The sequence below is a fragment of the Dermatophagoides farinae genome, chromosome 8, assembly GCF_024713945.1.
Source record: "Dermatophagoides farinae isolate YC_2012a chromosome 8, ASM2471394v1, whole genome shotgun sequence".
NCBI classification, from domain to species: domain Eukaryota; kingdom Metazoa; phylum Arthropoda; class Arachnida; order Sarcoptiformes; family Pyroglyphidae; genus Dermatophagoides; species Dermatophagoides farinae.
In genome coordinates, this window is record NC_134684.1 from 3,184,252 (window position 1) to 3,199,013 (window position 14,762).

At 29.5% G+C, this 14,762-nt stretch overlaps 2 protein-coding genes across 3 annotated transcripts in view; one reads left to right on the forward strand and one right to left on the reverse strand.

The window, feature by feature from the left end:
- The window catches only part of spab (space blanket), a 26,458-nt gene continuing 11,696 nt past the window's right edge, over positions 1–14,762 (forward strand). The window contains exon 1 of one of the 2 annotated variants that reach the window (XM_075733223.1): positions 1–452. In XM_075733223.1, the coding sequence (XP_075589338.1) occupies positions 204–452 (249 nt within the window). In that variant the 5' untranslated portion in view covers positions 1–203. Of the gene's footprint in view, positions 453–14,621; positions 14,754–14,762 lie in introns of those variants that run through there. The other variant, XM_075733224.1, reaches the window with a different exon arrangement.
- LOC124495559 (uncharacterized) lies at positions 13,229–13,887 on the reverse strand. The gene has a single exon (XM_047058966.2). The coding sequence runs from the start codon at positions 13,745–13,747 to the stop codon at positions 13,412–13,414; it is 336 nt and encodes a 111-aa protein (XP_046914922.2). The 5' UTR covers positions 13,748–13,887; the 3' UTR covers positions 13,229–13,411.

Here is a 14,762-nt window from a genome sequence, read left to right on the forward strand (position 1 = left end):
AGTTTGATGATGATCAGTTGTTTCAAGATCATCATCATCATCATGATTGAAGTTGAAGAAATGACTGAAAATTGAGTAAAACGAAACATTAAAATTTGTGTTAATTTTCGAATGATATGAATTGAATTTTTTTTTTTCGTTCTCATTAATTAATTAATCAAATCAAATTTGATTTGATTTGATTAACAAAAATTTTGTCAACCATGGATGTCAACAACATTCGATTATTATCATTTCGTCACAAATTAATGATGATTTTATTAATCATAATATTAATAATGAATAATCAAATAAATTCTGGATTAACAAGTGCATTCTGGACCAGTAGCAGTGGTAGTAGTAGCAGCAGTAATAATAATAATAATAACTTGGGCGATACTACTAATAGATTACGATCATCACAACGACATCATAGTTTTTATAATAATAATAATAACAATAACCATTACAAGGTAGGTTGATATTTTCTTTCTTTCTTTGTTTGATTTTAATTTGATTTTTTTTCTGAACAAGAGAAAAAAAAATGAAATGAAATTGAAAATTTTAATCATTCAAAAAAAGTAATAATGGTGATAAGAATCGATAATAATCCATTGATCAATTGTTTTTGTTTGAATCTCTTTTTTTGGATATTTATGAATTGGGAATTTTTTTCCGCTTTGATTCAGATTTTGACCCAAAAAAAAATTATTCTCCACTACAAATGATTAGTATTCTTTATCACGATATTTTAATTATAGAAAAGACAGACAGAATGATGATGAGAATCTTGTTGTTGAACTTTTTGAACTAATATACTCGTCGCATACACACACACACACACACGATGTTCAACCATGTGAAAATAATTACCAAAAAAAAAAAAAAAAAAAAGAAAAACCCAGTATGCTCAGACAAAGAATAGAAAAAAAAACGATAAGATCTTATTCAATTAGAGTAAAACAGTAGTAGTAGTAGTAGTAGTAAAAAAATAATGCATCCATACAGTTCGTTTGTATTTACGAATCTTTATACTTTTTTTTTGAAACAATTGAATCGAAAAAAAGGAAGAAAATCATTGAAATGATCGTCACCATCACCACCAGAACCATAATTTGGTCGAGAAAAATTATTCATTATTACGATTTAATCAAATTCATTCATCGTGATAATAATAATGATGATGATGATGATGATTATGGTCGTCTTCACATACTTTCAATGAAACAAAAAAAAAATTCTTCACTTATTTCAATGAAATGAATGGATGAATGAATTTATTTTATTTTTTGTTTACACCTAGCGGGCAATCGTAATGGAATGTATGTTTAATTCAATTCTTTCATATGATTGTCGATGACAGATATGAAAAAAAAAATCCTGAGACAATTGTGATTGCAATGACGGAATAAAAAAAAAAACAGCGAGAATATATTGATTGCTGTCACATGCACACACACATACACATTTATTTGCAGATGTTGCAACATTTTATCAAATATTTTAATATCATTTTTCTTTTTAAAAAAAATGATGATTCAAATCGATCACTTGATTCTTTTTTTTTTGATGCTTGTAGAATATAATTGTATATTGAATTATTTACAATTAGAATATTCATTTACATGGCCAATGGCTATCATAAACACTGATATGACAATGATGAATACAATGGAAAAATCATAATCAAACAAACAAAAACAACAACAACAACAACAGCGACAACAACAATAGCGAATTCTACATTTATTGTGAAAAAATTGATTTTTTTCCTCTTCTTCTTGTGTGTGTTATCAAATTCTTGAACAAAAAAAAAACCAAAAAACCAAAAAACCAAAAAAAAAATATCACCAAATAAGACATTAAAAAATGATTTTCATGTTGGTTTGTTTGTTTGTTTGTTTGTTTGTTTCATGCAATTTTTCTTTTTTTCTCATTTTTCAAACAACAACAACAACTACAACAATAAACAAAAAAAAAATTCGGGGACAACAATGACGAATGAAAAAAAAAATTTTGACGTTTCAATTTTGTTTTTCATTTTTCTCCGATTCCGAGAAAAAAAAATTCCAAAAAAAAGAAAAAAAGATTGAATCCAATGTAGGAATTTATTGAATATGTGTGCGATGATGTTGGTGATGGTGATCACCAAAAAGAAGAAGAAGAAAAAAAAACATTCACAAAAATGATGAATACATTTTTTCTGGTTAAGCCCTCACTGTTGTATAGTGAGTGATTTTTCGGCGATTTTTGCTATTCTGGAAAGCATAGAAAAAAAACAGGAAAAGAATCCAGAATCGAAAACAACATAACAGAATTTTTTTGGTTTTTCTGGTTTTTGGTTATTTTCCGTTATAATAATAATGATAATAATAATAATCATTCGTTGTCGTCGATGATGTTGCAAAAATGAGAAATGATTTGCGAAGAAAATAAAAAAAAAAACAAAATTCAATTTTGTTTTGTTTTGTTTTGTCCTTGGATTTTCTTGTGAATTTTTTATTTTTTTTTTCATCCTGTTTCGTTTTGTTTTGTTATATAAAATCTACGGAGCTTTTTTTTTCTTTGGCCAACAAATGATCAATGATGGAAAAAGTGAAGAAAAAAATTGTAAGAAAAGGATGGAACAAAACAATTTTTTTTTATCATCACTATGGATGGTCCACCAACAACACAACATAACATAACATCCTTTCCATTTAGTGATTATTTTGTTTGACAGTGTGTGTGTGTGTATGTGTGTGTATCCACCATGATTATGATGATGATGATGATCAGACACATTATCAAGTTACCAGCATGCATTTATTTGTCCACATCAAGTGATATGACAATGAAAAACAATACAATATCATCAATATAATCATGGTTATGAACAACAACAACAACAACACCAACAAAAACACACACATAACCAAAATAAAAACAAAGAAACGAAACGAAAAATTGATAACAATATTATGTCACCGAATAATAAAACATAATTGAAAGAAAAATGAAAATGGAAAAACAAAACAAAAAAAAAAATTTCAGACCAAATACCAAATTGAATGAATTGGAAGTAATTCTCATATGATTCACCATGAATATATATGGTTTCAAACACAAAATCCAGACACACTTGAATTGAATAAAGAAACAATTTTCATTTGGTTATCATAATTCTTCTATGGGAATTTTCTAGATACAGAATGTATGAATAGTGGAAAAAAAACAATAAAAATCCGTTTTTTTTCATTTTTTTTCCATCTTCTTTTTTTTCCAACATAGCTGTTGAAAGAAAGAGAAAATCTATTTATTATATTACATCTCAAGCCTCTCTTTCTCTCTCTCTCTCTCTCGCTCAAAAATATACATTATTATCTGTTGTTGTTGTTGTTGTTGTTTTTTTTCCACTGTTGGATTCTCAATTCTAATAATAAAATGAACAAACAAAAAAAAAACGAAAGAATCTGGATCACTGGAATAATAATAATAAAAAAAAAGTTTAATTTGTGTGCCGCTTTTTTTTCTTCTAAATCACTACTTTACGCCAATATCTTTCATATTGTGATGTCGTCGCCATTGGTTGCTGTTGTTGTTGTTGATTTCATCAATTTTTTTCTTGGCATTTGTTTCAATCTGGTTTTATGAATCCAAAAAAACAATAACAACAAAAGTGATGGAGAAAAAACCTCAATTCATTTGAGTGAAAATTCAACTCATTGAGCCCATTTTAAACACAGAATGAAACTAATAAAAAAAACAAACAAACAAACATTCAATTAGCCGTGTTGTTTTGTTTTTTTTCCAAATTCTTTCAAATATCAAAAAAACAAAACAGAATTTTCAAATTGAAATGACAAAACATTTGTTGATTGATTGTGGCAAAGGTGGGAAAATTTTTGTCAGAAAATTTCAATGATCATAATGATTTTGTACAGTTTGTAAAAAAGAATTCGAATGGAACAAATTTCTTCTGTCGCATTGTAAGAGAAAAAAAATTGAATTTAATTTTCAATTTCATTTCATTTCATTTTTTTGTAGCAGTGAAATATAACTGCATGTGTGTGTGTGGGTGCGTTTGTGTGATAATGGAAATTGAGATTTGAAATTTTTTTTTGTTGTTTTTGCCATTACATCTATTAGCAATATAGAAATGGAAAAAAAAATTTCTCATTCGAATCAAGGGAATTCTTGGCTAGTGATCATCATTAGAATCAGATTTTTTTTTTTGAAGAAGAAGAAGAAGAAAACAAAAACGACGACGATGATGATGATGATGAAATTGAATGAAGCGCAAAGATAAAAATAAAAATAAATTAATGAACAAATGAAGAAAAATCTATATGGCCATTATCATTCGTGTGGAACTGGTGTAACAAGAAAAAAAATAAAAAATAAAAAAATTTTCTTAATGATTCTGTATGATATGGTGCCATAATTTCAAGAATAACAAAAAAAAAAAAAAAAAAAAAAACAAAACAAAACACAGAAACAAACAAAATGAAATGATACTTGAATACAATGTATCCAATTTGAATGAAGAGAGAAAAATTTTTGAATGAAAAACAACAACAACAACGACAACAGCACGAAGAATATGCACTTGAAATAATTATCAAACAAAACAAAACGAATGAACCATTGTCATTCCATTTGGTTCCATAATTGTACTTGTTACTGGATTCACCGGGTTTATAATTTTGATATTTTCTTTTTCATATCGATCCAATTAGGAAGAAAACAAAAAAAAAAAAAATATTGTCAAACATAGTCAGCAAGAAAAAAAATGATGATTGTTTCGATAAATTACGATTGGTGGTTTTTTTTCTTGAAAACAAAAAAAACAATCAGAACCCCAATGGCATTCTCTAGATTTTTGTTTCGAATTTTTTTTCCATGCACATATAATAAACACATAAACACATAGACACACACACACACAAAATGTGGATAATTTATGAAACGTGCTTTTCCATAGAAGAATTTTGGCCATTTCAAGTGTCATCCTATTTTTTTTCTTGATATATTTTGAAACTCAATATCCAATATCAAAAAAAAAAAAAAAAAAAAAAACAAACTTAAGACGACGACACAAAAAAAATGAAATAATACTCGACCATTTTACCCGAAGCTAATGCTGAGATTCTGTATTCTGTATATTGGAAAAAAACACACACACACACACAAACGCACACAACAAGCTTATAGAATCAGAATCGGGGAAAAAAATTGATCTAGTTTCATTGTCCATATTAAATCGTTTGCAACAATTTTTTTGTATTATTATTATTCAGAACAACATTATTTTGTCTAAAATTATCTCTATAGAGTAGAGTTGAAAATCAGTGAAAATGAATCCTAAAAGTGCAATGTGTGTGTGTGTGTGTGTGTGATGAAAAACTTCATTTGCATAATAATCGTGGTGCGATGAAATATTGCCACAGTTTGTATTTTTTTTTCTTTGCCATTTTCTTCTCACTTATTCTTTTGTCTTTGATGATCATTTATTAGGAATACATATACTGTTTGTGTGTGTGTGTGTGTGAAAGCGGATAATAGTAAGGTTTAAATTCTTGTCCACAGAATATTCTGATGTATGATGAAATATGCAAAAAAAAAAATTTTAATTTTACAAAATGACCATTGTCCATAATACAGAGTTATTAGATTGAATTATATTTACACAATTCTATTCTTATTGAATGTGATTTTAAATTCAACCAGGAAAAAAGAAATCGTTTTTTTCAGTGCTACGAATTGAATCAATATATATCAATTGATGTTGTGCACAAGAAAAAAAAGCCATTTTGAAAAAACGGTGGCAAAAAAAAAAAATACGCTGATAAATCAGAAAAAGCTCTCTCCACACACACACAACCGATGGACAATTTTAAATTTCAATCACCAAATAAAATAAAATGATTCCGAATAGATTAATATCTGATGAGCGTATTGTTCTAGTGAAGTGAACAGAAAAAAATAGCCAAAAACATTAAACATTGGTGCAGTCAACTTTGTAACTACCATCAGACTATAACCAAGGGGAAAAAAACCTTGATAACTGAACCTTGATTGAAAGTCAACGAAAAAAATAAATTTTTCGATCATCATCACAAATTGATGGGCAAAAAAGTCTAGTAAAAAAAAACTTTTTTCGCGTTGAACATTAAATTGGAAAGAAAAGTACGACCTAATGATGAACACAACGGGTATGGTTCCAGGAATTCCGACAGAAAAAAAAACTAGCAAGTCAAACATCAAAAAAAACAAGAGAGAAAAAAATGGCAAGAATTCAATCTATCATCGGAATTGGATAATTAATTGTATGTTTTGTTTTTTTCTCACACTAAGAATACGATGGGGAATGGGTGATTCTTTTTTGGTCAATTTTAATGTTTGTTTCCTTCTTTTTTTTCTATGTGCCGGAAATGTAAATTGAGGGTGAAAAACAACAACAACAAACAAGATTCATTTGTGTGAAAACATAAACTTCAAATTAAATCAACACATTGTCATTTAGTTACATAATAACGATGCGATAAATTCCAACTAATGAATCAAGTCAACAAAAATCATTAGTGTTTTGTCCATCTTTCTATCCATTCGATGATGATTCGATCACCATCATTTAACAACAAAAAAAAATCGAAAAAAAACTGGACATTATAACCAAAAACATATACACTAATGATGATAACAAACAAACAATTTTTCAAAAGTTTGGATTTATTTTTTTCCAATTACAATTCAAAATTTTCAACTTGTCAATGAGAAATTTTTAAAAAAATTTACGATTCTCTTATTATCATCATCATTATCAGATTTTCTCCTGTCGACAAAAAAAATGTCACTTTTTTTCATGAAAATGAAAAAAAATTTGAGGTAAAGAGGATTTGTCACACACACACACACGCACAGAGATTCATGAGTGATGATCACATAATGGAATCCTATAGAGAAAAAGGAACCGAGAGAGAGAGCGACCATTACTTTTTTTTTAGCCATGAAATCCAATTTTCCCATGCCAACATGTCAGTCAAATTTAACGTAGTCGAAATCCATATAGTATGCTATAGGAGAGTTGAGTTGAATGAAATGAAAAAAAAGTAAAACTAGACTGAATGAAGAACAAAAAAAAAGAGAAAAAATTGATGAAAAATAATAGCCTTTTTGCGATCATTCATTCACAAAATCAATATATTGTGGTGGCGTGATAACGTCATTAATGATGAACCCCAATTCGAACAGATGAGTGGGGATGAGTTGCGTTTTGAAAGTCAGTTGAATAAATGTAGTTATCGAATACACTACATATTGGTGACCTCCGACGTTGATTTTTTTCGTTCAAAACGTTCGGGATTAATTAATTTTTATAAAAATTTGAAATAACAAGACGTTGAATTGTAACGATGTTAAACGATAACAAAGAAAATGTAGTGAAATTCGACGATTTAATGAAAAGTTTCAATGACCTGTACATTGAAGTTGAAATGCTATGTGATGAAGTTGCACGACATGACGAAAGAAATTCAATAAACGTAAATTCAATCGATAATCGGCCGAGAGTTCCATCATCCTCTGGTTCGTTAAAGTCAACTGATACTTGTCGTTTGCAACCTAAATTTCATTCCAATGGTAAATATTGTTATTCGCATTTCAAATATTACGATAAAGCAAATAAATGTGATGATCCAAAACGATGTAAATACGTCTCTTCTATCGATGGCGATTGTTATCGGTTATTCGTGTTTGACCATAGATCAAAACGTTGGATCTTAATAGATACTGGTTCGGTAATATCCATATGGCCGAAATCAGCTAAAGTTATCATATCAAAACCTACAAATTACGATCTGATAGCAGCTAATGGTACCAAAATTAATAATTATGGTGAAACGTTTCATGAACCTGATTTAGATCTACGGCGATCATTTCCATTTACGTTCGTTGTAGCTGATGTCGAATATCCCATTATTGGTGCCGATTTTTTATCAAAATATGATCTATTGCCGGATATTCGTAGAAACAAATTGATTGATAATGTGACAAAATTTTCGATTAGAGGTCATAAACGTGTAGCAGACATACGTCATATCACGATGATCTCTGGCAACAATTTGGATGATAAAGTAAAACTATTGTTACAAAAGTATCCTAATGTATGTAAACCAAATTTATCGCTGGACGTTAAACATAACACTGAACACCATATCGTATTGAAAGATGATCAGCCTATTTTCGCACGACCAGCGCGTGTGTCAATGGCTAGAGCTACTGCCGCTAAAGAGCAGATTATGCAAATGGTTAAGATGGGTGTCCTTAGACCATCTTCATCCAGTTACGCAAGTAGAATGGTAATACAGCCGAAGAAAGATGGAACAACGAGAATTTGTGGTGATTATAGAGCGTTGAACGCCAAAACAGTTCCTGACCGTTATCCAATTCATCACATACACGATTTTTCGGCGAATTTGAATGGGAAGAAAATATTCACGACAATTGATTTGAAAACGGCATATTGGCAAATTCCGTTGGCGAAAAATGATTGTAAAAAGACGGCGATGACAACACCGTGGGGTTTGTTCGAATATACACGGATGCCTTTCGGTTTAATCAATGCACCAGCTACGTATCAACGATTTGTCGATTCAATTTTTCGTGAATTTGATAATGTATTCGTGTATCTGGATGACATTCTTATAGCTTCGGAAGATAAAGAAAAAGCAATCACCGATCTAGACAAAGTATTGAAACAATTGAATGATAATGGTATAACCATTAATCAGAATAAATGTATATTCATCAAAGAGAAAGTAAAATACCTCGGACATGAAATTTCCCCCGATGGTATTGGTATGCTTGAAGAAAAGTTAACGGTTATTGATTCATTTCCAAAACCGACATCCAAAAAGTCATTGAAACGATTCCTAGGTATGGTAAATTTTTATCGGAGATTCATACCAGGCGCAGCAAATTATATGTTGTTGTTGCTGTCGATGTCCTTTGGGACAACTCCCATTTTTTTTCTCTGGTTTGGACGAAAAATTTTTATATTTTCACTTCTCATGGATCGATTGAACTCGATTTTCTTTCTTTTTTTTGTCGTAACTCTGAAACACAATATTCATAGTGTACAGGGGCCAGGTTATTTTTTTTGTCTCTATTTTGATTCACTATAGAATAGTAATCCATCAATCATTATTGTCATCATCATTATACGAAAGACGAAATGAAAAACGACCATTGACAAATGGTAATACAATTCTAGATTCTTCAATGTATATATGCTAAACAAGGTAGCAATTAATTGGATCGACTGTCAAAACAAAGAGAAAAAAAAATTCTGGCCATAACAAACTTTGTTTTATGCAAAACGAAAAGTCATGCCATGTGTATATTATATATATATAGTCAACTTGGAACCCATGGAAAAAAATGGACCATTAAATTACAATTGAAGATAATTTTGAAAAAAAAATTATCCGGTCACACTACACTATATTTTGGACGGAGAATTAGCTCACGAACAATTTTTTTTTCGTTGATCATTTAGTGTGTGTGTGTGTGTGTGTGTTTTTGTTCAAGTTTGATGAAAAAGTATCGTTATTGAGCAATGGATCTATTGTAGTGACGAATCGATTGACATCTGTCATACAAAGAGAAAGAGAGAGAAAGTTTCATAGACAAATGGTTCATGTTTGGAACATTTCCGGACAGTCTTGGTTCGTATTCTATTTTTGATTTTCAAGTATGATCCGGAAACTATTTCATTTTTCTTTTCATTCGTTTCTCCAAATATTCGACAACAACAATGATATCATTTATTCATATTCGAATCGATTGGTTTTTTTTTGCATTCTGTTTGTCATATAATGCCATTAATATATAATATATACTTACTGGGTCATAAATAAAGTCATTGCCGGTGAAAAAAGAAAAGAAAAAACAAAAACAAAAAAAAAACAAATGAAATACAGTTGTTATATAATATTATAACCTATATCTAATTACAGTAATCATGGGCGTTTCATTTATGTATGATGATAATGATAATAATGATGGTGGTGATGATGGTAGTCCATAAAGTAATGACAATAAATTTATTTTTTTTTTTACTTTCAAATGGCTTGTCCAAAGGGACAAAAAAAAATTTATTATTATCTTGACTTGAAGAAAATCTAGATCAAGTCAAGATCACTATAAATATGTTATGATGATTCGATACGAATGGTTGAATTGAATAAATTATTGAATCATAAATATCTGAGAGATCTCAGATGAGCAAATGAAAAAAACAGTCAAGTTATAAGCTAATTATAATGAGAAATGACAAGAAAAAAAAAACACACAGCGTTATTTGTTTGGCCGAATGAGAAATTAAGAAAATGGAAATAAATAAAAAAAACAAATTGACAACAATGTGTGTGTGTGTGTGTGTTTGTATTGTTGTGATCGATGACAGTGTTTCCGGTCGTAAATTTCAAATTATTTGGCAAAAAAAAAGAAAGAATTTCGAAATGGACAAATAACAACAACAACAAATGATTGTACAAATCGGGCGTGTTAACATGTTATCTATGGATGGAAAAATATTTTTTTCTAACAAACAAGTTATAAATTTTTCATCATCATCAAGGTTTTGCGAGTTTTTTCTGGAAGGAGTGGAAGGGGGAAGGGGAATAGACCAAAATGTGATCTAAAAAATGAACGTACACACACACAGAGTGAAGATATTCAATCACAGTCCAATCTCAAATCGACATCATCGTCATCGTCATCGTATCCAATTATATCTGGATGGTAAAGTAAAAACATTGAGAAAGGGAGAGAACGAGAGAAACGATAAAATCTTGCTGTTTCAGCTAAAAATGAAAAACAAAAAAAAAAAATTCTATGGAAAACTTTGGAATTTTTTTTTGTTCACTTGTAATTGGAGAAGGTGGATGGCCAAAATGATAGTTAGTTATTAAAAAAAAAAACAACATAGTCATCATCATCATCATAAATGTGTTGTATAATGTAAAAGTTTCCAATTGGATTACAAAAAATAAAAAAAAACGAGATGGATACTTTTACCTGTCGAACAGAATAAATAATAATGAAAAACAAAACAAACACAAACAAAAATCACTGGGCAATATGAAAAAAAATACTGTCTGATCAAATGGTCTGAATCCAATGACTTGTATTTGATTTTTTTTTTTTTGTAGAATTTGAATTCAAACTGCAAAAATGGTATCATCAGGCACGTCGAGCAAGCAAGCAAATACAAACAAAACTAGCAAAAGTAAATACATCTTGCAAAACACATCACAACGATTGATAAATGAACCAAACAATTGGATGAGAAAAAAAAATTACAAACACCCAAAATGTACACGAACATACAATTAACAAACACAAGAGAAAGAATCTTGTTCTTGTTAGTTAGTTTTTTTCTCAGCACACACACACACACAGAAAAAAAATTCCGTGATTCAAAATCAAATCAACAACAAAAGCAGCAAGAACTGCCATTTCCGACAGCTAATTAGGATTCGTATAGCAGCGACAACAACAACAACAACAAAAAATGAAATCACGAATGATGAACTAGGAAAAAAAAAACACTGACCGATTCGAATTTCAACCGAGTGAAAAAAAAAATTCCTAATTCTAAATTCCTAAATGCAAATTCAATGTACCATACAGAATTGTATTGAGCTATAGGAACAAAAAAAAAAAATTCGGTAAATACTCATCCACCCACATATGACATAATTTTCATCTTTGCATAGTTGTTGTTGTTGTTGTAGCTAGTAATATTGTTTTTCCATTACAATTCTAGATTCTAATGCAAACTGAAACGAAGTGATCATTGATGATGATGATGATAACGAATTCACGAAACAGAGGAATATTCGTAAAATAACCCAAAATTTACTATGATTGTCTATATATTCGATTGAATACAAATAATAATAATAATAATGATAATAAAAATGTCGTCTCGTTTTTTGTTGTTGTCGTTGTTGTTGTTGTTATTGTCGTCTTGGTTCTAATAACAATAATAATGATAATAATAATAATAATCAAGATCAAATAATAAGATATGTCAATTCATGGAATTATTCGTTGATTGTTCCAGTTTTTTTTTTCGTTTGTGTGTGTGTGTGTATGTTTGGTTATTCTTGGATGGCTATTCGTTTCGTGTTTGTATTTGGTGTTGATAAAACAACAACAAAAACAGAATATTGAAGAGAAAAGAGAAAAAAAAAATATAAGTAAACAGGACCAATTTGACATAAATGTTATATACATGTAAACAGGAACCAATTATTAAGTAAACAACAACAGCAACAGCAACAGCAATTGAATATCCAGAATAGGCAATGGATCGAATCGAATTTTCGCATTCTTATTGCCTGATATATCAACACTCTTATATATCCTATATATATAAATTGAAATAATTTTTGATCGAATATTTTCGTGGGGAAATTGATTTTTTTTTTTTTTTTGGTTGTTGCCCATTGTCAGAGGGAAAACAAGGGCAAAGCAAGCCAGGAATGTTGGATACAATTTCCACACCCAATATTCATCCACTTGTTTTTCGTTTGGTAAATAGTTTTCTTTCTGGTTTGTTGTGAAATCTCATTTTCCATCAATGTCCATTTTCATTTGAATTCATTTTAACTAGCTGACCATTCAAAAACAAAACAAAAAAATTTCCCAATATTTGTAAATTGTTTTTTGATGCATTCCATGTTCCGGTGTAAAGTGCAAACGCGTTTGACTGGATAGAATTTTTATTCAGATTTTTTTTTTGTTTCGAAAGTGAATGAGAAGAGATTTTTTTTAATGAAACAAAGAAAAAAAAAATAAACGTTCATGTAAACCGAAAATTTTTTACCACCACCTCATATCACTAACCATTCTTGGTTTGGATTCTATATTACATGTGTGTAATATATATGGAATATCCGATAAATTGACTTTGACCATTCGGGAAATCCTGTCTATGTTGTATAAATTATCAATACACACACACACACACAAACACAGTGTACAATGCTCATGGCAATCCAATAATGAATAATGCAAATTCTTGTATACAATACAATGTAAATAATAAAATGCCAAACATGCACACCAAGAATCTAACAATGATGGAAACCCTTTTGGCCAATATTGGTTTCTGTTCATTGTGCATCATCATATATGCAGAATAAACAGAAATTCATCTGACAAAGACAGTATTGAAAATCAAACAATTGAATTGAATTGAATTAATTATTTATGAATTCAATTGTTAAATTATGAAAATTTTTTGACATTTCAATCTATTATTATCGGGTTAACAGAACAGAAAACATTGAAAATTTATAATATAATATAACCATAAAATAAATATGAAAAAATAGAATGATAATATTGGTCAAATTGAATTGAAATCATTGTTATATTGTTAACGTCCACATGATCCACCTGGACAAGTTGACATTCCAATTGGACTATTACGAGGTAATGTTGCTATTCGTCGGGGACGTCCACCGAAACCACCAACACCGCCGCCGCCACCACCTCCAGGATAATCATTACCGCCACCGCCACCGCCGCCACTCGAATATCCACTACTGCCAAGAAAATATCTTTTCATCGAATCCGAACGATCACTCATACCGAATAAAGTTAGAAAAAAATTGATGAAAAACCAAATGAATCGTAATAGAAATTTGAATGGTGTTTTCCATGTTATTGGTTCGTGGTCAACAATTTCGCCACGTGAATTTATATACACCATGATGATTGAAAATGTAAATTTGAAATCAATTTAATCAATAATAGAAACTTCAACAAAAACACAGAGTATGATGAAATAACAAATCCAACTTTTAGGCTTTATATTCAAAGCTGACGCGTTTGTTTACATGCATCGAATAAAAAAAAAACACAAACAAAAAAAAGTTCATTCATAAAGATCGTATATGCGCGCACGCACATCATCGAATGTTCAAACTATTTTCAAACAAGTCGAATTCGCTTTTTTTGTATATTTTTTTTTTTTTTTTTTTGGCAATATAATTTCGGTTTTTCATGTCAATGTCTTCAATCGAAAATGAAAAAAAAACACCCATATCTCAAGATATAATCAATTTCAAGAAAACATTCATGAATTCATTCATTGACATGCAATAAATAGCACAAGTGTCAAGTGAAAAGAACAGAAAAAAAAACAAGAATTTATTCGCACTCAAAATGAAAAGAAATTTCTCGACCATTTGGCCATTTACTCATCATCATCATCATCAGTTTTAGTTGGATTAACTATATGTTTTTTGTTTTTTTTACTTCGCTCCACCTTCGCCACTTCCGAAACATTCTTCAGAATTTACAAACAGAAACAAATTTCTTTGGAAACAGATGTATATCGTTTTTCTTACTTTATCACAAAAAATAGCTTACATCTTGATAAAATGAAATTTAATTAAATCAACCGAAAATTTCTTAATCTTCTGCTGCAAAAAAAAAAAAATGAAAAAAAATCGAATGGCTCAAGGTGAAATGTGTAGGTGGATCGTTTTTTATTTCAATTTCCATATATAAACAATCGAATGAACGACAACCAAGAAAAAAAAATTGCCTATAATTTATCAAACTTTGTAAAATTAAATCAACAAAATAAATAAGTGCACTTGTATTGTAAGTTATAATTGTGAGTTCAACTATAGTGAATGATCATCATTATCATCATCATCATCATTGGAAAAACCTAGGAAACCAAATGAAAAACAAAATAAAATAATAAGGTCAGAATC

Coding starts and splice junctions, on each gene's coding strand:
- LOC124495559 (XM_047058966.2), bottom strand. CDS start 13,747: ATGGTGTATATAAATTCACGTGGCGAAATTGTTGACCACGAACCAATA.